The 26,223-nt window shown below is 40.6% G+C and overlaps 2 protein-coding genes across 4 annotated transcripts in view; both read left to right on the forward strand.

Annotated features, from left to right (window-relative positions):
• The window catches only part of mical2b (microtubule associated monooxygenase, calponin and LIM domain containing 2b), an 83,900-nt gene extending 65,347 nt beyond the window's left edge, over positions 1 to 18,553 (forward strand). For all 3 annotated transcript variants that reach the window (XM_050073104.1, XM_050073105.1, XM_050073106.1), the window contains 12 exons: positions 5,384 to 5,545; positions 7,560 to 7,610; positions 10,426 to 10,547; positions 10,757 to 10,996; positions 11,201 to 11,376; positions 11,508 to 11,890; positions 13,586 to 13,659; positions 13,773 to 13,862; positions 15,701 to 15,794; positions 16,340 to 16,448; positions 16,569 to 16,642; positions 16,737 to 18,553. In XM_050073104.1, coding sequence (XP_049929061.1) covers positions 5,384 to 5,545; positions 7,560 to 7,610; positions 10,426 to 10,547; positions 10,757 to 10,996; positions 11,201 to 11,376; positions 11,508 to 11,890; positions 13,586 to 13,659; positions 13,773 to 13,862; positions 15,701 to 15,794; positions 16,340 to 16,448; positions 16,569 to 16,642; positions 16,737 to 16,957 — 1,796 coding nt within the window. In that variant the 3' untranslated portion in view covers positions 16,958 to 18,553. The remainder of the gene's footprint in view (positions 1 to 5,383; positions 5,546 to 7,559; positions 7,611 to 10,425; positions 10,548 to 10,756; positions 10,997 to 11,200; positions 11,377 to 11,507; positions 11,891 to 13,585; positions 13,660 to 13,772; positions 13,863 to 15,700; positions 15,795 to 16,339; positions 16,449 to 16,568; positions 16,643 to 16,736) is intronic.
• A 2,234-nt stretch (positions 18,554 to 20,787) lies between these two features.
• parvaa (parvin, alpha a) overlaps positions 20,788 to 26,223 on the forward strand; it is a 36,469-nt gene continuing 31,033 nt past the window's right edge. Inside the window, exon 1 of the mRNA XM_050073450.1 lies at positions 20,788 to 21,169. Coding sequence (XP_049929407.1) covers positions 21,034 to 21,169 — 136 coding nt within the window. The 5' untranslated portion in view covers positions 20,788 to 21,033. The remainder of the gene's footprint in view (positions 21,170 to 26,223) is intronic.

Below are 26,223 nucleotides of genomic sequence, written 5' to 3' on the forward strand. Positions count from 1 at the left end.
CCCACGACTATGTGTTCCTGTATGAGCTGCTGAGCGTGGGCTGTCCTCTGATCTGCATGATGCATGATGTGCTGGGACAGATCTACCAGGAGCCCCAGCTGGCCCATCAGCAGCTCATCGGCCTACAGCTCACATAGACAGGGAGGTAACAGGGAGCCTGTCTGGGCCAGTTTACCTGATAGGAACCCAGATGGATTTAAAGTTGTGCTCTTGTACTGCCCACAGTAGATGAATCAGGTGTTCATTAATGTAATATCTGTACTTCCCACATTCCAAGTGTCTATGGTCATTTTAGTTTTGTGTTTTTGAAGTCAAAAGTGTTTATTAAGCCGCTTAAACAGTTGTTACAAAAGTGCTTCACTTGATTAATGCAGTGCCTGGTGTGAATTTTGCCTGCACTTGCATGGGACAGCACAACAAAGTGTCATCTTAAAGGGATAGTTAAGTCGGGTTGTATTAGGTACTTATCCATAGTCTGTGTATTACAGGAGAGCCTATCAGCATGCCCCTGGTTTGGAGTCTGACACAAGCTAAGCAATGTGTTGTTGTGCCGCATCTCTAAGCTGGGGTGTGCCAACAGACTTTACTGTATGTAATACACTGGTTTTAAATAAGTGCTCCATATAAACCCGATTCAGAAATTCAAAACTATCCCTTTAAGCAAACTCTCATAAAGGTACTCTGATTATATTGTGCATTTGAGTATTGAATCATACATGCTGAGCAGACCTCAGGGGTGATGCATGCATCGTGCACACCTGACTCTGTTGGTAATAATAAGCTCACATTCCTTGGTACGTGTTTGTTGACTGTCAGGGTGTCCTGGTGTTGTACCCTGCTGAATGCATCTCTGACACACAAGGGCTTGTTCCAGGCTGCTCAGACTATAGGCATCACCTAAAGGTGCTATTAATGACATTTACATCACTGTTCAGAGCTGAGATCTCAGAGTCTGTGAAGTTCCTTTTTCACCATATGAAATCTGTTCCAGTCATGATTTAGTGATCTTGTCATGCTCAGAGTAACCAATTGGATTGTCACCAAATGTTAAGCCATTCCCCTTCTGCGCTTCAGACAAGCTTTGAGGTATCTGAAATAATGTGTTTTAAAGGTCCACATAGGACATTTGATTGGAGTGTAGTAACCTGGAACATGCCCTCTGACTAACCCTGAAAGCCATCTGGACAGTGTGGCTTGGTTTCAGTATTATGCTAGAATAAACCACATAGTTACTGATGTTCCATTGACTGCATATTGCCTGTTGCACCTTAACTTTGCACCACAGAGATGTGCAATGGAAATGCCAAAACAGTATTATTATTATTTTTTCAGTATCATTTCAGGAAATACTTCTGTCATTGAAATACATTTTTTGTGGTTGTAGTATTTCCCTTTGTTATGTATTTTGTTAAAGATAACTGACTGATTTCCCTTTATAAATTTAAGGCTCTTTGTTTATGGTTTTTATTTTATAAGAGACAAAAAATGTCAGATTATCTAGAATATTTTAGAATTGTGGACATTTGAAGATCAGGATGACCATCAAATGATAGAAAATTGCATTACAAAAGTAAATGCTTTACTATTCATAGTCTTATTTTTCCACATTGGAGCTCTGTGACATTTGAATTTTTCAAATTTTTTCTCTTCATGCTGTGTTACCAGAGGACTTTGTTCTGTTTGTCACAAGCCCTGACAAGGATTCATATTTTCTGCATATTTTTGCAACAGACAGTCAACCATTTTTGGTTACATTTGGTTGTAAAATCAATTTAAAAATCAAACCAAACCAAAAACAATGAGCCTTATCTTGTTTCCAGGCTGTTTTTTTCCACAGTAGTGAACATATTTGTTTAAAAACTGTCCGCAAAACATCACAGAAGACTGTATATTCCCGACTGAGAGAAATTATTTGTTATTTGTTATTTTAAGTTTTGCATTTTTTTTTTTCTTTATTCATTTTTTGATTATTTTTGTTACATATTCTATGTTGTAATTGATGCCTATGGTGAATTAAGCTCTGATCATTTGGTTTAATTGTGCAGAATTAGGGGTTAAATCTTAAAATGCACTGTTGACGCACTGTTTATGGGCAGTTCTCACATTCCGATCTATTGACTTATTGCATTAACTATATTATTGCCAACAGTATGTTTTCTTGTAATTCTCCGCACTCGGTGTTTCTTTCCATCTTCCATTTTCCATTTTTCTTTTTTCCCAGATTCATTATTCTCTTTTTGTTCACTTCATTTTGTTCAGTCTGTTTCAAGTTTCCAATGCTGCACCCTCTGATTGGCTGATTCCTGCCAGCGGGGAAGGTGATGATTGGCCAGCTTTGGTCATGAAATCTTGTTATGTCGCTTCTGCATTGGCTGCCTCTATAGCCCCGCCCCCTTCATCTAACCAAGATTAACCACTCACAGACCAGCACGAATCTATGATATGCAGTAGTCTGAAAAGGTGTTATGTGTGTCATCGTGATATATTAAATATTTTACATTGCTTAAATTACAGTTGTAATTTAGTAAAGTAAAAGTATTGCCACTCATACTTTTAGCTCTAGTGTTTCTCAAAAATAAGACCGTATGCCCTTTAAAGGATGTAGCTGACGTTAATCTATAATATTGTTATTGTTAACCAAAACCAACACTGTCAGTCTTTTTCTTCTGTTCGGTCCTACTATAGATATAAATTAAGTTTTATTTTTAGCCATGTGGCTCCAGGGTTGACAGTGTCAGGCATTTTGTCCACCACTTTGGTCCACAACAAAATATATCAACAAGTAATTGGATTAATTGCCATGAAATGTTTAACAGACATTCATGGTTTCCAGAGGATGAATCCTTATCACCAATGTGATCCGCTTACTTTTCCTCTAGTGCCACCACAAGGTTTACATTTGAGGTTTTGAAAGAAATGTTGGATGGATTGTCATAAAATTTTGAACACCCATTAATTCCAATTGACTTTAGTGATCGTATAACTTTATTTTTGCTTGCAAAGGTCAAATTTTACATGCACGCGAAGCAGTATAGCCTCATAAAGCCCCTAGCGTGACCATAAAGTCTTTCTCTATGTTTTTTTTTTCAGCCCACTTCTTGGCCCTGGATGTAATGTAAAGTTTCTATGAAATAAAGTGTTGGGAGACAACTGTGGAGCTCTATGGCACTGAGGAAGAGGACTTTGGCAACTAGCAATACCTCTTAGTATAACCGGTCATTCTTCTTTGTTTGGTCTTTTCATGGGATTTGTTGACAATTAGGAAGAAATGCTATATAGCTATGCTTATGCTTTGACAAAACATGGAAGTTTTAGCTTTCCATGAAAGATTAGAGCTCTGAGCATTCTCAGTGGCACGCAGGGGCAATGGGTGTCAATTTCTGTCCAAATGGGCTTTTGTATTTAACAAAAATGCTCCAAATTCCTTATAGTAGGCTATAATAAACATTGAATATGATTCCAGGTAGATTTACCTCGCTATTACTGTCATACTGTACGCTATATTTGGAATCTGTTCACCACAAGTCAGACCTGGTTGCCCACAGCAAAAATAGTGTGGAGGTAGTTGGAAGCTCATGGTAATGGTGAACTGATGCACACATAACACCTTTTAGTTGGTTTGTCACTTACTCGTTCTGTTTGGTGTCATATCATCCGATCTAACCCCACTAACACTCATGAAGTGCCGTGCTCCTCCCTAACCTGTCTAACACCAAACATCCATCGGAATGCCCCTGCATTTATTGTCTTGCCCTGCTGTATCATCAGCAGCAGCCTCCCATCTTCTCAGGCCATGTGACAGTAACACGTGTCCACATGTCTGTGGTCTGTCTGTGGTTCCCTCTGTTTCAGAAGGAGGCCTCTCCCCCTCAGAGCCCCTCTCCAGATCTCTCTCCTGTACCTCCTAGACTTTGCTCAGGAGATCAGCAGAGCAGCTTTTTGCACACTGCCAGAAACACTTTGTTGGCTTTATTCTGTATGTTTCATAGTTATTTTTATAATAACTGTTGAAGCAGCCTGCAAGCCTTGTTATGTGTTTTCCACATTGATAATTACTGTAAAATTGCTTAATTTATGATATTTATAAGCTGTACATATATTCCAAAATAAATCAGTTTGATTACATAAATAATTTGCTTCGTGGTTTGTTGCCAATTAGCTGAATTGCATTACGTGAATAATTCCAAGAAACCAAAGCTTAGACATGACTGAACAGTTGGCATTCAAGGTAATCTCATAATGCGACAGTCAAACTTCAGATTATTTCCACATCTTTTAACCACTAAATTAACAACCTCATCAAAAAGCAAATCCTTTCTTCAAGTCTGTGCTACGTCGACCTAACATCACCCACACAAATCATGGTCACAATCACAGCTTCTGTTAACTCAGCAAATAACTTGCTTTGTAACATCTGATGAAAAGCTCAACAACCTTTAGGTCTGCAGCGGATTCAGAGGGAGCACAGCTCACACAGCTTGAAACATAATCAGAAGGCTTTAAAAGCTTCTGCTGCAAAAAATGTCATTTTAATGTAACGTAAAAAAATAGACAAAAACTATATGCAAAAGGTTAGCTATAATCAAATACTGTTAAGCCAAGGTAAATTTAAACAAACTGAACTCCACTCTAGTCAACCTGAACAGAATTGAAGTGAATCACATGTCATTTCCTCCTGTCAGCTTCCTCGTGGGTTCTGCTACTGGGTCTGCTCTATCCTTTCCTCTGGGTTTGGTGTCTATGTATCATTTGGTAAAGTGTTATTCTCCTGTGGCTATATAAACCAAAGTGAGAACACCAATGGGTGCAAGTTAAAAAAAAGAGTCACATTAATAAAAGGTCTGGTTGTTTAATGGCTAATAGAAACACTGCATACAAAGTTTGTATCAAGATATTTTCATTTCTTTGCTGTGACCGAGTGGAATCACCTTTGGAAAGATTCTGTACAATGTTGTCTTCATTACTCTGTGAGTACTGGTACCAGCATGTCATGTATTTTATCAGTGTTTTGTTGCAAGTAGGGATTACTCTGTGTGCTTTTAAAGGCATGTGTCACTTTCAGAATCAGAAACTATATTCATTATTTTGCTGCTTTTAGTGCTTTTACAATATGTAAAGTATATAAGGATATGTTTGCTGCCTTACATGCATATTTGTTTGGTACCTGGTAACCATTCTTTGATATGCTATGCTGATTGTTTTAGATCATACATTACACAAGATGTATAGTAACTGCTAACTTGTTTTTCTGAAGTAGACTCCCAGTTAGACAGTTCATGTGCATGAAATGAGCTACATGCTTGAAAATGTTTATTGTAACTTAGGTTAACACTAATTCAAAGCTAGTTAAAACTTAATGCCCACACACTGTTTTAATTTGCAGGTGGGCTGTCCAACTTTTATTCAGAGCAGCTTGATAAAGGTCAGGAAAGAGTTCCTGAAGACACAGAGATGGCTGTTGAAGCTCTGGATGCTTCCTGTATAGTCAAAGCCACAGCACAAGATACCACAGGTGCCAAGGGCCAGATCCAGGAGAGTACCAAAGGTCAGTGTGGCTCCTAGAGTATCATTTTCAGGTTCCCCAAATATGCAGCACTGTGAAGAAGTTATTATATGTCTCTCAAAGCTATTAACAAAGACACTGAGCTGATTAAATGGGTTTCAGCCACTGGAGACCTGTAGGTTTTCTCCCACAGTGTCCGTTATTTTATCACTAGAAGAGTTTTCCTGGGCTCAGCAGCCTATCCACACGTTTCTACACATGCACGACCAATGCTAACACAACAGACAAGCTGCTGCTAGGCCATGCACTGATGTCCTTAGTTGTAGCAGAGTCCCTTGTCTGGTAATAGAGCTTATAAAGAAGACAAATGAAAATCTTGGTGCAGCCAATGCAGCAAAAGTGCCCCCATGGTAGACAAAATATGATAAGTGCCCTCTAGGGTGCCCTTCAATTGGAGAAATGTGATTAAAAAACCCTCTTGGGTGCCATCCTAGTGGAGAAAACATGATGAAGTGCCTACTAGGGTGCCCACCTAGTGGAGGAAATGTAATGTAATGCCCACAATTTTGCCCTTGTAGTGTAGAAAACATGATGAAGTGCCCAGTAGGGTGCACACCTAGTGGAGAAAACATGATGAAGTGCCCTCTAGGGTGCCCACCTAGTGGAGAAAACAAGATGTAGTGCCCTCTAGGGTGCCTACCTTGTGGAGGAAATGTAATGTAGTGCCCACAATTTTGCCCTTGTGGCGTAGAAAACATGATGAAGTGCACTCTAGGGTGCCCACCTAGTGGAGAAAACATGATGAAGTGCCCTCTAGGGTGCCCTCCTTGTGGAAAAAACATGATGAAGTGCCCTCTAGGGTGCCCTCCTTGTGGAAAAAACATGATGTGGTGCCCACAGGTGTTCCTTCTAGTGGAGAAAATGTGATGAAGTGCCCACTAGGGTGGCCTGCAATTAGGGAAAATCTGATGAAATGCCCTCAATTGTGCCCGTCCACTGGAGAAAATGTTATGAGGTGCCATCTAGGATGCCCTCCTAGTGGAGAAAACATGATGAAGTGTTGTCTAGGGTGGCCTTAAGATTTAAAAAAGGTGATGTAGTGCCCACAATTGTACCCTCTTTGTGTAAAAAAAACATGATGAAGTGCCCTCTAGGGTGCCCTCCTTGTGGAAAAAACATGATGTGGTGCCCACAGGTGTTCCTTCTAGTGGAGAAAATGTGATGAAGTGCCCTATAAGTGCCCTTCTATTGGAGAAACATGGTTTAAAAACCCTCCAGGGTGCCATCCCTAGTGGAGAAAGTATGATGAAGTGCCCACGAGGGTGCCCACCTAGTGGAGGAAATGTAATGTAGTGCCCACAATTTTGCCCTTGTAGTGGAGAAAACATGATGAAGTGCCCTCTAGGGTGCCCACCTAGTGGAGAAAACATGATGAAGTGCCCTCTAGGGTTGCCTTTGATTGGAGAAAATCTGATGAAATGCCCTCAATTGTGCCCGTCCACTGGAGAAAATGTTATGAAGTGCCCTCTAGGATGCCCTCCTAGTGGAGAAAACATGATGAAGTGTTGTCTAGGGTGGCCTTAACATTTTAAAAAGGTGATGTAGTGCCCCATAGGTTGTCCTTTATGCTAGAAACCTTTCGGCAAAGTTTTTATTTCTCCAATACTTTGATTTACGTTCTAATACCTGCAAAATGAATGATAATCCTCTCAGCCGTATCCCTACATTACTTGCTAATTAGCAGATATTGCTAACATGCTTAACAGCTCAGAGCTGCTAGCTGTATGGCTGTACTTTTCTTCATATATGTTCACGACTTCTTGTTAACCTTTACAACAGCTTTAAAATCTTTTTTATCCCTTTATGTTTTGCGAGATGATGATTCTTATTTTTAGATTGTGCTAATCATCTATAATCACTGGGTATGTGACATAGTGTGGAGAACCAGACCGAATGCTCTTTCCTGAAAACACACTGTAGAGGGTTTGGTCTCTGTACTGTTATCAATTTTCTTTTCGTCTCATTTTCTTTTGGACTCTGTCTCCCATCTCTGTAGATCACAGTAACACAAAACAGAATAATCGATGGAAACGGAAAATCAGAGCAAGTGAGTACCTCAGATTATTTTGTCTGTCTCTGCATTGCTTCTTCTGTCTCCAGTTTTCCAATTTTTTTTTTTTTTTTTTTTTTGCTGTATCATCATTTAGGTTTGATTGAGAACTGACGTCTGTGCTTGGTCTGTTTCTACCGATAGACGGGCAAATTGTAATTAAGTTATGTAAGGTATAATCCTAGGAATCTCTTTTGGCCACTGTGCTTTGTCTGAAGTCATGTTTGAATAAATCATAAAGGTATTTATTCATTTGTCCTATAGTATAACATACAGTCACAGTTGGTAGAGATATCACAGTTCTAAGCAGAGGGGCTGTAATATTACTGTAAATAGATTTGTGTGTTTCTGTGACGTATACACATACTGCATATATACAAGCATTGCAGTCGTGGGCTTGGAGCCAAAGTGGTGTGTTAGATCACATTTTACAGGAGAGCCAATACAAATGTTCATCAAACCTGATTCAGCTGCTGTTGCCATGCACTGATTACAGTATTTGATATAGCATCACTATGAAAACAATATTACTAGAGTTTACGTTGAAAAGTATTTATTTAATGTTAGATAAATGTCAAAAGAGTGAGACACGACATTTTGGCACAAACATTTTCCCAATAGACTAATGCAGAAGATGGGTGTACATCAGAAAAACACTTTAATTTCAATTAAAATATATCAATTATACTTAAATCAGTCCTTCAGTTCTCTGCTTCTTCTTTTCTGTTTTCACTACACATTAATGATGAAGTGTGTTGCCTGGTTAAATCCCCCATTGGTGACTCAACTATTTGTAACCTCTCTGACTTGGGGAAATTCTCATTGCATTTGTACGGACAAGAGACACGGATCTTCTCATTAACCCTTTTTGTGGGCAAACAGACATTTAATATGTTAATATAACTTTGGCCTAAACTGTTCCGTCTTTATGTCAGGGCATGTCAGTCTCCAAGTTCTCAGTATCTCTTTTTCCTCTTCATTTTTCCCTCTGGCTCTGAGTCGATATGAAGTCAACTATGTCATCAGGTTCATATTCCATCGAACATATTAAAACCTCCTCTGCTGTGGTGAGCTTACTCCCTTTTGGCACCGAACAAATCATTGTGGCATGCTCTGTCAAATCTTTGTTCAGTGCCAAAAGGATGTAAGCCCACTTGTGCCCTCCTGGCACAGACAGGAATTTACTTTTACTGTTACACCTTTTAGTGTTCTTTTAATTACATGGGTCATCATTTCAGTTTATGTCATTTTGGCACTGAAAAGATCTCACTGGAAGCTTTCATTTGATATACTACTCATATTCGCCCAAAATTGCACCTAATGCCCCCTGGCTCCAAGCCCTATAAATCAAATAACTGTCAGTGGGGAGGTTTCATAACAGACAAGAAGAGGCACTGCGCTGTGACTCTGGGTGTGTTCCGAATTACATACTTTTCTATTTACTTTTAGTAGGTACTACAGCTGCCCTTTAAAAGTACCTACTGCTGCATGCAGTATGCACACAATGGGGACATTCTACTTCCTCACAACGTTACACCTTGAACTTTGACCGTCTCACTCATATATCTGTTACCATGGAGATAAAACAAAATACCATTCAACGAGCTCGCTAGAGATGGAGGTCAACCTGGAGAGCTCTGATGTTATTATTTTGCAATAAGTTACAACTGCATCCACTGTAGATTCTAACATATTATATTCACAATCATAAAATTACAGAGGCCATACATTTCATGTCATTGTTATTTAATACTTATGCCCTTTTGTTGTTAGTTATATTTATGATTATTTTACTTAATTAAACAATATTCCTATTATTACCAACTGACTGATTATCTGCATGTCATCCATCATTAGACCTTCAAACAGTGGATCTGACATATCTTTCTGTGTGCAGAGGATTGTGGGTCGGAATAGCCAGAAAAGTATGCTGGCTTTCAAAATCCGAAGGGATGTAGTAGAACATCCTGGTATTTTTGGCACACTGATTTGACATACTGTATTGGGACATACTAAATCTTTTCCTGGCATACTATATAGTATGGTAGTATGGATATTGTAACGCATAGTGTGTCTGAGGTCTGTGCAGCAATGAACACTCTTGTAATGCAGCATGTACAACACTAGAGGTCAGTATTGTTGTTAATCTGACAGCAGTCATTGCCAGAGGTTCTTTTTTGTTTTCATCAACGTTGCTCTATAGTCTCAACAATATTTATTTTCAGATGTTTTAGGTGTATCAGATCAGTTGTTTTGTCGGGGAACAATGCAGCACAACACATTATGTCTGTATGCAAATTTTGAATTTGAATGACTTTCTTTGTTTCACATTTGCAAACCACATCCTGAGCTCAGCTAACTGCATCACTTGCTTTATAAGCCCCATATAATACGAAGCCTTTTTCACAGCAGACATTTCAATTAGTCATCACAGGAAAAACACAGGTGTCCCACTGTCTCAGTGAGCCATGACAGTGTGACAGTGAGCCAGCATGCACAATACCAGGACCATGAAACTGACGCAGCTAAATGGAACCCAGCCATTTTGTTCATCCCCTGTGCTTTCCTGCTGTGACAATTCAAAATGTCTTCTGTGAAAAAGACCTGTTTTGTTTATCTTTGATAGAGTTAGTAGTGTTGAATCATGCTCTGTGCTGGTTATAATAAGTGTTAAGAAACAACTTTGACAAACAACTGATATTTTGCAAAGTTTCCATAATTATATTTCAGTTTCCATTTGAGAGGCTGAATGACACAAGTGTGATAAGATGCTCTCAAACAAATGACTAACTAACTTTTTGCCATCATACAGCCTTCCCTCTGATCTTCATCAAGCACTTCCAGAGAAGCTGGTCGATGGACAAAGACGGACCAGAGACTGTCCCTGAAGTGGACTCTGACTTTGAGGAGATCACTTCAGTGGAAAAACAAACTGTATGTAACGTGATCTATTCTAGCTTCACTCAATACGCACCACATATAGTGTATAAGTACATCTACTAAAATCTTACCATTGAAAATGATGTAACTAGAGTAAAAAAAAAAAGTCTTCTGTCTAATTAATTGATGTTGCATAGATATGTTTAATAACCCTGTGTAAGCAAATAGACTTTTGTGCACTGACAAGATTCCTGTTCTCCCAGATCTCAGACAGCAGTTCCAAGACATCAGCAGATACCCAGGAACCCTCAGAGGGACGTGAGAAGAGTGAAGAGCACCCATCTGCAGGAACGACAGTCGGCAGCTCGTCCAACCCAAAGAAACGTTTGATGCTATCTCTTGCTGAGAAAGAGAAGCTTCTGAACTGGGACATGCCGGTCGCACCGGAGGAGGATACTCTGATTAACACTAAAACCAAAAACACACATCAACATAAAGACCAGGTAGAGTTAGTCATTTATCAAGGCAGCAATATCAGTGGTTCTAGAGAAGAATAAGCCTGCACATTCATTTTTTCCTCCTCTTTTATTCTCACTACTCCTTCCAGTGTAAGGCAGTGGTCTAAAGTGAGTGATGAGAGTGAGATAAGAGGAGTTAATTCCACATTATGTTAACCGCATTTTTCCTGTCCTCTGATGTTTTATCAGGTACAAGCAGAGACAGAAGCCGATAAGCCTCAGACAGACTCGGGCCAGGATGGGGAGCCATCTCAGAGCCAAACCTCCGCCTCGTCCCCCTCAACCTTCCAGCTTATAGCGGACGCCTTCAGGAGAACATTTAGTGTGACCAATCCCTCCAGCAGGTCCAACACTGCAGTCACAATGTTTGTATAAAATACTTTATTTAAGTTTTTTCTGTAAACATCTTATCAGCCCAAACCGCCTTTTTTGGTTATTCATTCCTTGATTCGATTCAAACTGAATGCACATTATGATTTGTACTCCACTTTACCAGGAGGACCAAGCGTGATGGCCCCCGCAAACAGAGGCCCATATCAGAAGGAGCGTTGAGCTTTAGCTCCCTGTTCAACACTGCAGGTCCAGACCCATCAAAAGATGAGAAGACAGCTGGCAAGCATAGGGATCGGTTGGCGTCTGTAGAGGCCAATCCATGGGGGGGCGGGCAGGACCTGCCCTCTCTGTTGCAGCAGGTGTCGCTGAAGGGCCGTAGAGACTCTGGAGGCGTGTTCTCTGATGATATGGCCCCGTTTACTGGAAGGAGGGTCAGCTTGTTCTCATCCCTGAGGCTAAGGAAGAGGGAGGACTCAGAGAGTGGGGGGCGGGACCAGGAGGCACAAAAGGAAATCAGGACGATACTCAGCAACCTCAGAAACAAAGGTTAGTGATTCTTAACCAGAACAACAACTCTTTAATCTGCATGAATAGATCTTTTGGCCACTTGGGGGCAGTGCAACAAACTGTAAACACAACATGGAAATATTAATACTTTATGAAGCTGTCATGGTGAACGTGTTAGCAGTCAGCACTTGCTTATTAACACATCCAGCACATATTGAGCCAGTATTTGTTCGGAGTCATGTTTCAGGTGACTTAATGAACATACATTTATCTCCTGAGCTCCTCTTTAGCTGCTAAATGCTCCAATCTGTTCATCAGCTATTGGCTAACTCTGTCTTTTTGCTGATGATGCTGGACATTATTATACAGTGGGTGTATCAGTGCTTGTTGCCTGCCTTTGATGCATCTGAAAACGCCACCGATGAGAGCGGTGGAAGTCAACCACAACAGTTAAGTTGTGGCCCAGAAACCAAAACAGAGCTCAAAGTTAGCAGAGCATGAGTGACCCCTTTCAAAGTACACATACGTATTTGATCCTTTGTGAAAGGCATAGTTTGGATTATTTAAAGTAGAGTTGTCTGGAATATATATTCATAGTCAGTGTATTACAAACAGGAAATGTCTGTCGGCACAGCCCTGATTTAGAGGAGAAGCAAAATTCCTGACACTGAAGCTAAGCAATGTACTGCTGTGGGCAGATGCAGCAACAAAACATTGTTTAGCCACCTAAAAATGTCTATAACAGTATAAGTGTATGTTATATTGACAGTATTTTCACTGCTTTACCTTTTAATCAGACAGCCACCAGTCACCAGAGTCCATAGACAAAAACAGTCATTTTGACTCTCTGAACACAGGAGCTGCTGGTCTTCTGCTGCCTCCATCACTTAGTTTGTTCGGGTTATTGTGTGACTTTGGTGAATCTGAACTTAACACCAAAGTCACACAATGACACAAACGAACTAACTGATCGAGGCAGCAGTAGACCAACAGCTCATGTGGTTCCAAAGTCACTGTTCCAAATCAAAGCTCCAGTCGGCTTCTCCAAACTGAGCATGTGCCAACTGACATCTAGATTGTGCAATACACTGATTATGGATAAGTATCCCATATAACCCCACTTCAAAAGATTCTAAGTATGCAACTCCTTGTAACAGGCTGATGTTTCGAAGTGTCATGGATAGATTCACTTGTTTTCCAAAGGGAGTGTTGGGTACGTGTCCTTGATAACTTTCATTTCCAATGGGAAGAGTGAGGAGATTTTATTTGCTTGTTTATTATGAAGTGAATATAATTTGGGCTGGGTTTTTTTTGTTTTCTTCTGTATTTCATGTTTCAGTATTTTATATCATGAGACACTCCACCTGCTGTGATGTACTTGTTATGCTGGTTGTGGTCAGCTGGGATCTACCCCACTTGTGTATACTGTTTATGAGATTGCCAGAGTGCAGGCTGAAGAAACACTCCTTGCCCAAAACCTACGTGTGGAAAAATTAAAAAGTCAAATCAGAGCGTGTTCTAGCCTTCACTTTTTATCTGCATGAACATTTGGCATTCAGTCTTCAAGATCTAATCGTGAATTTAGCGCATTGTGTCTTATTTTTGTAGATTCACACCATGAAATATTATCAGTTTTACAAAGTTATAAATGAAACCGCTGTTTTGTACTTCTTTTGTGCAAACTTTTTCAAAGTTACTTGGCTATTCTGACTTGTTTCTTTTGTTTTAATCCAGCCTCCAGACAACACAATCTTGAAGAGCCTTCCTCTAGTGACGATGACAATGAAAACCTGACATCCAATCAGAAAGTTTGTACAGACCATTTCTATGTGCTAAAAGACAGCACAGTGCAGGGTATTGTTACAGATACTATATTTGCATGTACATTTTTTTCTGAAATGTTCTGTTCTTCCTGTCCCAGCTGTATCCAGAGAGACAGAGGAGGAGGCAGGAGAAGATGGTTGCCCAGCAGGCTAAAAGAGAACTGCTGAAGAGGCTTCACAGAGCTCAGGTACTGTTCTTTCTCATAGATTCACTTATTTTTAACAGGATGGTTCATAACGGAGAGCTGTCAATGGTCTCAGCACACTGCGTCTCTTAACCTGCCCTGAAATTCCCACTATCTGTCTGACTGGGTGAAGGGCTTTCTGCTACCAGTGATCATGAGACATTTTATATTTTCAAGATTTACCAGATGCTCTGCAGAAGGGCAAAGAGCAAAGGTTCACTCCTGCACTGTGTTTGGATAAGTATAGTGCAGCTCAGTGTGTGCTCAGCCTGATTGTACTGAAAATGTACTTATTATGCCTGCTTCAGTTTTTTTAGATTTAACAGAGTGGTGTCATTGTTCTTCACCTTCCTGTTGGATTCTGATGCTTTTTGATGTCTGTGTGTGCACATTAAAGTTGCACTAGACACCAGTCTAAAGTTGACCTTTGGGCTGCAAATGGCAAAATTATTTTTTATATTTTATCCATAACTCTCCACATTGAAAGAATAGTTCAGTATTTTGGGAAATACTTTAATTCACTTTATGAGAGTAGAGTTAGACTTGCTCAGTATTTGGTCAATTAAAAGAAAATCCTTATTGGATTGTTTAAACGCCCAATTATGGATATCAGTGCAGGCCTCAATAATCCAGTAGAGCTCATAGACTGATAAAATAATGGATGTAGCCACTGTGATGTCACCCTTTAGTTTGTGGACTCCCGTTTTGAGGCCCTGAGTTTGGCATTTTGGCTGTCGCCATCTTGGATTTTTGTAGCCAGAAGTGAATATATTTGGACAACTGAGTGGAGCTAACCCTAACACTAGCTGCTAGCTTGGTTAGCACATGGCATTACAGTCTGTGTTTACCTTTGATAATGCTAATGCTAATTTTTGCTAGCAAAAAACAGGTGTAAACCATTAAAACAAAATGTACTTCCAAGAATAATGGAATTTCTGATTCCCTAGAGGGTCTTTTTGCACAACTAAACACTGAAAAAAAACATTTTAGACGACCAAATCATTACTTGTTACTGGGTTACGCCATGGTTATGTTACCAGTTGTCATGAATGGGGAAATTAGCTATAGAGATCAAAACCGTGTTTTTGTACTGGGCTGTAACATGTTTATTTCTGCTGTAAAGTTGTAAAGTGGCATTTTAACACAGGGTCTATGAGGATTTATTTGCTCCTGGAGCCAGCCTCAAGAGGACATTCGAGGAACTGCAGTTTTTAACACTTGCGCATTTGCATGTGTTGCTGCTTGGTAGAACTACAAAATGTAATTTTTAAACTTCTTGTTTTGCATTGAATAAGCAAACAAGATAAAGCGTGTTAATTAGTTAGCTTTTAATGTGCTGACAAGATATTCTTTTAGCTTCAGACAGAGCCAGGCTAGCCTTTACCCCTGTTTCTGGTATTGACGGTAAGGCACCTGGTGGCTCTGGCCTAATATTACAGACATGAGATTGGTATTAATCTTTTCAGAAAGCTCTCTGCAAAAACTCTAACACAATATGTCCATGCAGATAGTTTTGTATTTTGTCCAGGTTTTCAGATATCTGTCTCTGAAATTTCTGCCATAATTCAAATGTAATGAAGGTTAATGAAATATTGTTTGTGGTATTCACAACACTCTTAGATAGAAAAACCCAACAGCAACATCTCTTTCCAGAACTGTTGACCTGGTCACTCTGAATAGTCCATTATTGCAACTAGTTTTTACCGAAGGAACTGTGGCTTCAAAAACTGTCAACGGTGTGTTCTCTGGATTATTCAGAGACATCCACACCTCCTGGACAGAGTAACAGTCATTTCCTTTGATCATGTGTGTCATATAATATCTCATTTTGCATTGCCCAGGCCATCCAGAGACAACTGGAGGAGGTTGCAGAGAAACAGAGAGACCTAGAGGAGAGAGGAGTGGCTATAGAAAAGATCATAAGAGGAGAAACAGGTACCAAACAACATTCACACACACAGACCAGTGTCTTTCACAGGTCCATTACAAAGCTCCTTTTAATGACAGAGCTCTGAACCATAACACCATGGTTCAATCTACGTCTACAGTAAGCTCAATGGAATTCCACTGTGAAAGCCTCATTCTTCTTCTACTCTTTTAATTGATTTGTACATACTTTTCAGACCATTCAGAAAAAAACACTGCCTTGTAATCCCGCTAACAGTTAATGGCTTTACTCTCAATAGACAGTGAGACTTCATTGTTGCTTCATCTTTTTACAGTACAGGGCTTTGTTTGTGTTCTGGTGAATAGTGAGGTCTTGTCAGGCTGACGCAAAGCAGATGCCCTGTGTGTGTTTGTGTGTGTGTGTGTTTGATTCCAGTATGATTTTTTTTCACCTAATGGCTTTATGTAATTGATGTAAAACTACAAAATATGTTTTTTATGTCTTTCCTTCCCTCCCAACCCTCCCACATTCATTCCCATTGATCTCCCTCTCTTCTTCCTCCCTCTTTGCTTTCTCACTCCTCCTCTCCCAGAATCATCTCAGACAGATGACAGTGACGAGGCCCAGCTCTATCAGTCCTGGTTTAAACTCGTTCTGGAGAAGAACAGATTGGCGCGCTACGAGTCTGAGCTCATGATCTTGTAAGTGACTGCATCAGATCACACATGGATTAATGACTTGTAATGGAAAACATAAATGAATATTGAATGCAATCCCTATTTCTCACCAGTAGAGGTCACACGATTTTTCTCTTCTCCTAGTGCTCAGGAGCTTGAACTGGAGGACACGCAGAGCCGACTGCAGCAAGACCTTCGACACAGGATGGCAACAGAAGGTAAGGGTTGAACAGACATAAACACACAATCTGATAGTCAGACATAATTGTGCATAACAGTCCTTCTACCTTCCTCCACTCTTTTCCACTTCAGATACAAATAAGAGCGCCTCTGAGCTGCAGCAGGAGCAGGAGATCTTGGCAGAGATCATGAGGACGGTGGAGAAACGAGACATGTTGGTGTCGATACTGGAGGAGCAGAGGCTAAAGGAGAGGGCTGAGGACAGGGACCTGGAGAGCCTTGTGCTGTCCAAGGGCTACGAGCTTCACTGGGCCCAGGCGGATGACAGCTGGGGGCAGGAGAAGCTGGAGTGAAGGTTGAATGTTGAGCACCTCAGTGCTAAAATGCAGAATGATGTGACACTGTTTTAAACAAACAGGGTGAAACTTTACCCTACTAGTATGTGTCTGGCTTATTCTCATAAAAGCTACACATCAAGATAATGTGGGGAGGAAAGAACTGTCACAAAGGTCGAGGTGTTAATTCCCACTAAAGAGGTCAGCTTCAAGACAAGGCTTCATCTGTGTGCTGGAATGCTGAGCTGACAGATTGAGGACGAATGGGAATGGAGCCTGAGCTAATGACTTCCTTAACAGCCATGAGGGCTAATAACATCTCTGCCATTAAGGTTATTCGACCTCTGTGCTCAGAAGTGTAATCCGTGATGGCGCAGGCTGACACTGACCTGAAACTGGATGAACACTATGATTAACCACTTCTAATAATGTGACTGACCGCTAAGATTTTGGCACACCTCATAAACCAAACGGACTCACCCAGACTGACGCTTTATGTAGTTGCTCGCCTTATGAGTGGAACTGTTGTGACAGATTTGTTGTTATTTTAACACTGTATAGCCTCACTGGATAGCACATAGAACGACTCAACACTTTTCCCTGAAGTTTTAGTGTTTTGCACTGTGTGTGTTTTTTATCTGTGTCATAATGTGATGTGCTTTATCTACTTCACTATTTGTCACTTTGTAGCTGTTTGTGAGTGTAAGCTCTCTTGTGTGTAGTTTAATATTGTTATTTTTTTCACTTTGTGCTGGAACACTGTCAAATAAAATTATTTTTACACCCAGACACTGGTGAACACAGGAGAAATGGAAATTTAACTGCCACATATTTGTAGCCAGCTGGTAAGATGTGCCTCTGCCAGGTGGCTCAATGTCACCTTTTGCCCCATTGTGACTGGAGCTGCATAATTAATCGAAATATTAAAATTTCAAAATGACCAAGTGCAATATCCAAATAGAAGGAGCTGCATTTTTTTTTAATGATAAAGCTGAAATGTGTCACAACACACTGTTATAAATGAAGCATTGTGGTTCTGTAGAGATGCCTCAGCTTACAAATCATATTCTACATTTAAGAGAACATGCTTGTTTTGGCAAAAATCACATCATCATCTTCATTTTTTTTCAGTGAAAATGAAATGCAAAAATGACAATTGCACTTCATATCGCAATTGCAGTATCTGTTAAAATAATCGCAATATATTTTTTTGCATTTAGTGCAGCCCTTATTTTGACACAAGTTGCCGCAAAATTAAAAACTGATTCACAGGGCAGCATCTGCACAGCGCTTTGTGATTCTTGGTGGATTTATTCCATGACTACTATTGTCAGTTAAACTGTGATTGTTTCATTTTACTGGTTTTAACCTAGTGTATGGGCTGTGAGTCAAATGCAGGCTTACCTCTCTCATGAGAAGATGAATTATTTGTTTACATGAGTTTTAATCCCAGGACAAGGATCCACATTTCTTCAAAGTTTGTTTATATTGTGAATTAACACTAAATTCAGAGTAAGTTATGTTTTCATGATAAAAACTGTATATTTTTGTTGTTTGTTTTATGCTGCTTTGAGACTTTTAAATGGAAAAATCTTAAATAAAAATGACTTTAAAGTTTTGAGTAATTTTAAATTTGCTACATATTTTTTATTCAGAGTTGTTAGGGTTGTAACTCGTCTTTTATACTGTAACATAAGCACCCCATCAGCATGTTTCTTGTCAGTTGTATGTCTAACTATCGGTAAGTCAGGATGGACGATTGTTTTAATTTGAAAGGTTGGACTAGTGGTAAATATATAGATAAAATTTAATTGAGGTATTTATGATATACATGCTCACAACATGGGCGGCACGGTGGTGTGGTGGTTAGCACTGTCGCCTCACAGCAAGAGGGTTGCCGGTTCGATCCCGGGTGTGGGAGCCCTTCTGTGCAGAGTTTGCATGTTCTCCCCGTGTCAGCGTGGGTTCTCTCCGGGCACTCCGGCTTCCTCCCACAGTCCAAAGACATGCAGATTGGGGATCTAGGTTAAATGATAACTCTAAATTGTCCATAGGTGTGAATGGTTGTCTGTGTCTATGTGTCAGTCCTGCGATAGTCTGGTGACCTGTCCAGGGTGTACCCTGCCTCTCGCCCAGTGTCAGCTGGGATAGGCTCCAGCCCCCCCCCGCGACCCTCAAGAGGATGAAGCGGTTAGAAGATGAATGAATGCTCACAACATTTAGCTAAAACTAAAGAATCTAGCAAAAGCTAAAGAGCACTTAAATAACAGAAAAAATAAATAAAGTGCGTTTCCTGAAAATGCATGTGAATGCTGAAAGCTAAACTGAATCTCAAAGCATTGCTGAAAATACAGAAACACAAAACAAACTGACTGAAAATTAAAAAAAAAAAAAAAAGCTCAAATGTTTTGACTGCACTGCTGAAAAACCTGGAAGCTGAACTGCATTACCCAGAGAAGCTACAGAGCTGAAATACATTGCTACACAAGCTCTGAAGTCGTTCATAAAATAACCTATTGAATCAAAATCAAATCAAAGTCTGTATTTTAATTTAATGTATTTATCAATTAAGGTATTTTTTGTTTGAGTTGAAATGGGGCCAACCTACAGGTGAGCACACCATTAGCTTAATGGGGTACTTTCTTGTCCATTTAAATAAAACAACTTTTCACCAAATTCACTTTAAAAACACTGTCCCAAAACACACTCATTTTTTAATCAGCAAACGTTGACTGAGATGGTTTTCATTCATCAAATCTCTCATTTTTGCTGCCCCAAAGCCCCTACATTTCTTCTTTTAGTGGGCCCAAGTTCCCCATAGTATGTTCTTAAGGCAAAATTTAACCTTTAAGCTTTGTACAAGGAAGTAGCTGCGTTTCAAGTTTTCCCTAACCCTCAATTACTTCCAGGTCACCTCCATTATGACCGTGTCGTATACACGCAACTCAAGTCAGTTAAATTTAGTTCAAAACACAGTGGCTGACTGCCCTCTGAGCTGTAAAATCTGTTATTTTGACTTTAGCCTGATTGGGTTACTTTTAAGATTACAGGTTGGGGAAAGTGTGTGTGTGTGTGTGCTTGTGTGACAGAGGTAATTTTGAATCATGAATTAAATGTGAAACAGCTAAAGATTTGATTGCATTTGTCCCCTTAGCGCCGTGCATTAAAGAATGTATCACCTTCAGAGTTGCCCATTTTTACGCAAATTGAGTTAGATAAGCCCAGTTAATGTATTTTCAGTCACTGAAGACAGAAAAAAGTGTGTGTGTGTGTGTGTGTGTGTCACTTTGTTTCTGTATATGTACAGACACACATGTATGTACAGTATGTAAGGAGATTGATTTGTCTCAGTATTATTTGTATGAGGAGACAGACAATCTGTGTGTAAATGTGTCATCTGTAAATAAATAAAACAACTTCCACAAATACAAAAACGATTTGTGTAAACACACCAAAATGTTGTGCAACTTTAAAACAGTTTTGCTAATATACAAAATAAATTAATGATGAAAAAAAAAAAAAATAGATTGTGTGCGTAAATTGCAGATCTGGAAGCATAAAATTGAGATTCATAAAAACATTTTGTTTTGGCAAAATAGTTTTTTGAGTTCACTTTTTTTTTCTTTTTGCATTTATGGAAGATGTTAATATTTGCAGATTACACTGGATTATCACTCTGTTCACACAAATAATATTGGGTACAATGTAAGAAGCTATTCACACTGCCATGTCACCCATGTAACATGTAGCTATTCAAACACTTTGCAAAGCACGGCCTCTTGTGGTGTAACTATATATTTACTTCCACTTTTTGGGACCCTCCGCTCCTCCTGGTACCCCTCGGTCACAGTGGAGCCTCCACTTCCCACGGCCAGCAGCCCTCCTCCTCTTCCTCCTCCTCCTCCTCTTCCTCCTTCACAGAGGAGGGGCCACCCTTCAGCCAACTTCAGGAGAAAATGTCTGGAATTCCGTTTCCGCTTTAGGGAGTGGACGGTGATTTTTTTTTTTCACTTGACTTTCCAACCAACTTTCATTTCCACGACCACTCGGACAGTTTAGTGTGAACTGTCCCGGATTAAATCACCGTCACCACCATGGCTTCTTCGCCTCAGAAGTCCCCGTCCTCTCCGAAATCTCCGACGCCCAAATCTCCGTCCTCCAGAAAGAAAGATGACTCTTTCCTGGGAAAACTTGGTGGAACTTTGGCAAGAAGGAAAAAGGCAAAAGAAGGTAAACAGCTCGCGAAATAACGAGTCAGAAACGGGCGGAAACGATGTCGGCTCTATGTATGGTATTGTTTTCAGAAGTAACAATGAAAATGTTGAGTTATAACACTTTGTTGCATCACAGCAGTCTTTCAGTGTAGCAACAGTCCCCACAAGTTTAACATTAACGTACTACGCACCTAAATTTCTAAGAGCAAACACGTCTAGCATTCATTTACACTTAAAATTCAGCTTTGAACATTTATTTATAACAAAGGAACACCATAAACTACAACGTGTGGCTACTTCTGTGTGTTTTCATGGCCGCGGGCTGCGTCTGTCGCCATGTAAGGTATTGAATCCGCTACTACTGTAATAAGTGAGGAATGAGGCACGAGTAAACACAGGCCCGTCACAGACTGAGACAGCAGGCTCCTCCAACACCCTCTCTGCTTTCACAGACACTGTGGGAACACAAGCAGTAACATTGCATGGTTGATTCCCAGAGCACGGTCAAAGGTCACGGTCAGATACAGAACAGCAGCTCTGGTGCTCAAAGGGATTCATTCCTGCTTGTGCACACTCAGCACACACTTCAGCACACCTCACTTTGCCTAACAGTAGTTATAAACCCTGCTGTGTTGGACTTTCACAACCAAGGTGGTGCTGTAAATAGGAATCCTCCAAAAGTCTCAGTTCAGTTTATATCCCTGGCAGGGCCGATTGGGGAATACAGCAGGCTTCAGAGAGCATGGCATTCATTGTTAAAGGCCAGGTTTTATCATCAAATGAGAAAGGTCTCTTTCAATTGGATGATTACTTTGTGTCATTCAGGATACTGTTGCACAGCTGAGCCCCATTTTTTGTTGCCTTTGTCTACAGGACATGCATGCAATCACATTACATTCACGCTGGCTCGTATTTGCCGCACATACACGTATACACCGAGTGCCCCATGATTTGATGGAAAACGTGGGCTGGCCGCTGTTGTGGAGATCATTGATTAGATTTAAGTCCTTGTGACGTTTATGGCAGTCGCTGTGTGTGCTGGCGAGAGAGAGGGCAGGAGTAAAGGCAGGATGGAGAAGGAAAAGGGGGTAAGGGAAGAGAAAATGAGCTGTAGGATGGGGACGAGATGGGATGAAAAGAGAGGAGAAGGTCAGAGGGTTTGAGAGCATTAGTGAGGGCTGTGCGATGCTTACAGACGGACACAGACTGTGTGCAGTGTGGTTGTAGTGCACACAGAAAGTAAGGCACATAAATGAAGGGAGGTAATAGGTCATTTTATTCCTCTGTGGAAAATAGAGCAAAGACAGTATATATACAGTATATTGGGATCAGGTGTTTTATCTGAGACTTGTGAGCTCAGCCTGTGGAGGATGAGTTGCAGGGGAGGAAGCTGGTCCTGCTAGCCAGGCGAGAATGCTTGAAACAGGGGGACGGAGGCAGACAGACATGGGCTGTGGAGCGCTCTGCCCTCCAGGTAGGACATCAGCATGCATTCTTTCCTCACATTTAGGCATCACGCTGGAGACGTGTTCCTGATTGATGTTGCTTTTTATTGTTAACCTTATTCAAACAAGCGCATAGATACATACTCTCATTTTATGACACTGGCCCAGAGGGGGAGGAGTGATGTATACAGTGAGGACACTGAGGATGCCTGCGATACGTTTTCTGTCTGCTTATAAGACTAACAACAAATCAAATCTGCTCCGAGCACATACAATGTGTAAATAGAGGTGAGCACATTTTTTTAACACTCAAACTGATAGAAAAATATCATAGCAGACTTGATTGACATATCAGTGTGAAAATGCAGCTGGTGAGTAAGTTGACTGGTCATTACACCTTCATATTGGATGTAAATATACCCACCAGGCATCATCCTAACGCCCGACCTTGGTTCCTATATAATTGCTCATCCTTAAATAGCACAAGTGATAATTACAGTAATATGAGATCATGCTAATTGGTATGGTGTTATTGTATCACAGCTATACCTCATGAGTCTGTAAATTGCCAGCCACTGACAGTAACTATAAAAGGTTTTGAACCCCCTTAATGCACTTATCTGCCCAACATTGTTCCATTGTTTTTTCTTTCTTTTGTTATCAATTCACAAAACAAAATCTAGCTGCCCACATGTCTTATAACATAACAATACTTCACATGGTGAGTAAAGAGTAATTATGTACCCACAGGATGTGCAACACTGCTGTTTGAGTATGCCATTTATCTTTAATGTGAGGTATTGGGGGAAAAAACTAATTAAATTCTTTAAACCAAATTCCATCCATATCCTGGAATTTGTAGACGTGTGTTGTGTACATACATAGAATTCCAATCCCTGGTTCTTTTATTTTTCTGTTTGCTCCACCCAGCACATCAATAACCCTACATAAATAGTTGTTTTCAAGATCAAATTCCGTCTTCATTAAACTGAAACTTTGCTGGAGGTAAAATTCTTTAGCTTTGATTATAGTGCATGAGGCTGTTATACCTTTTGTTTCTCAGCTGAATTTATTTCAGGGTGTTTGAATGTGAAATGATTCCGTATTTACTACTATGTCTCTCTATCTTGTGTGCTTACTTGGGCGGCTCCAGCATGCAACAAATCTCAGCTGGGCTGCATAGAAATAGTCTCTCAAACTAGGTTATATCAATCCTCCTTTAGCTTACTTGGCTGAAGTGTTTTAGAGTGGGACAGTGTAACTTTTGGGAATAATCTTTCTTTTACAAATACAGGTGTCCCGAGCCAATCCCAAGTACTTACATCTGGGTCAATACTGTAATGGATCATATCGCCCAAAATAAAGTCGATCAGAATCTGTCCATTCCTTTACTGAACTTTAAGCCGGTACTGAAAGTTGCTTTCACCGGATAAAATTGAACGTCGCTGGTGGCTGACCATATCAGCTGTCAGTAATTCATAGAAATTTGTGAGTAATACTTGGCTGTTGTTGACAGTGGTGGGTGGTAATGAGTTACGTTTACTCTGTTACATGTACTTCAGTAAAATTTTCAATAAATTGTACTTTTTAGAGTAGTTGTTTTGCAGAATAGGCTAATCATTACTCTTACTGGAGTACATCAACAGCCTATATGTAGGCCCTACATCTACTTTGTTAAATTGGGCTACACACTTCTGTCTACTTTTACTGATACATTTAGCTATAAATAATTTTTATATTCCGCTGAGCTCACCTGCATGACACCGATTATTAGACAGCGAGCAATAAGATAGCCTACTAGCCAATCATAGCACCACAGATGGAACGGAAGTTTATGTTTGGACACTGATGCACGCTGCTTTCCAGCTGGCGGAGCTGATTGTGGTCGCAGCGTAGTGGACTACATACAGTACATCCCCAGTGCAGCATCTCAGTGCAGAAAGAGGAGCATCTGTATTTTTGACTTTATTGAAAATAATACCGTCAGGATTTCTGAGTATCCTGGTTTACCGAAACACTGTGAGACTGCTCAAGCCTATTTAGGATGCCCGAGGTGAGTAGCCTGGTTCCAGACTATGGTCCCCGCCCACTCAACTGAGTAGGCTTGCATCTCTGGTCTGGCATACTGCAATGAATTTGCGATTTATCTCGTCCAAAAGATGGAAGGACCAATGAACGCTGGGGGTGGGGGCGGGTCTAGTGATTAGCCAATCAGCGCCACGCTGATGTCAAGCTGTCCGCCGGTGGGTAACTGGTGAGGATAGCAACAATCAGTCCTGCACGGGTCCAGTTTTCAAGATCCGCCCTGACCCGACCCGGCGATGTACAAACCCGCACCCGAACCGCAAACCCGCGCATCAGGCCAATTAGTACCGCAACCCGGTCCGACCCGTTGAAACACGACCCGCAGCCCGACCCGTAACCCGGATTTAAAGTAATCATTTTGGGTCATATTGGCTGAATATTGAACAGCATATCGCCACAGTTAAGGTGCCAGTAAGTAAACAACGACCTGAATGAAGCAGCTCTCACAATAAAAACCTGACTTCAGCTCCATCATCAACCCTCTGTGTTCTTCTCCCATACGAGTGTAAAGGCACTCATTTGTTACGTTTAATGCTTTTAAACTTTTAATCTATGTAAAGGAACTTTACATGTGTAATAATAGACTTACTTTCTGTCCAGAGTGACGTTCAGCAGTTACGAGCCGTCACATGTTTTTAGAATCCATCAAGGAGAGAAGTAATCCATCAGGTAAACACTTAAGAAACATTATAAAGTGATAGTTGTGCGTTTTATCCACTTATTTCTCAAATACCTAAATAATTATTTACTGTTTTGGAAGCGGCGCTTGTTAGACGGTGGCAGCCATGTTGATTCTGTCGTCCAATCACAAATTGTGTTACTAGATGGTGAAACGCGTGTAAACAGCTGAACCAGTGACCGTTGCAAAATAGCGGAGGCGATCCTCAGAGAGTAAATAATGACCAAGATAGTTATCTGTAGTTTACCGAACTAATGACTGATGTGTTTATCTAAAACCCGCGATCCGACCCGCATGTTATTTTTTCCACCCAGATCCGAACCCGGAAAAAAATGTTTTTTTAAAAACCACCAGTAAATCAGCTGTTTTTGCGGGTACCCGACCCAGTGCAGGACTCTGCTACAGATCCTACAGACCACATTAACAATGCAATCGAGGTATTTCGCCACTACTCGCGCTAATGGAGGACCAAATTAAGGAAGCTGCTAAACTGGATTTAACGGCTATGCAGCTGGGCGTGCACGACGACGGAGACATTTTAAACGGGCAATGCTCGCTTGTTTTCGGCACCCCCGAGGCATGGATACTAATGACGTCAGATTCTGGGTGAGTCATTGATCTCTACTGATTGGTTAGGGAAAAATCAAATTTCCTCCCCCTTGTAAATCGCCTTCAATGGAGGCGATGTCAGACTGAAGGTTCTGAGAGCTTCAGTCTGACACTCAGGCTACGAGGTGAGGGCTGTGTGCATAAAGTTCACTGCAGATGTGTATTGCAAATTTCAGGTTCATATTTGTACTTTAAGTTTCTACAAGTAGCCTACATGTTTACATGCTTTAATGATCAAAAAACATTTTATTT

This window comes from Epinephelus moara, chromosome 20 (assembly GCF_006386435.1).
Source record: "Epinephelus moara isolate mb chromosome 20, YSFRI_EMoa_1.0, whole genome shotgun sequence".
Taxonomy (NCBI): domain Eukaryota; kingdom Metazoa; phylum Chordata; class Actinopteri; order Perciformes; family Serranidae; genus Epinephelus; species Epinephelus moara.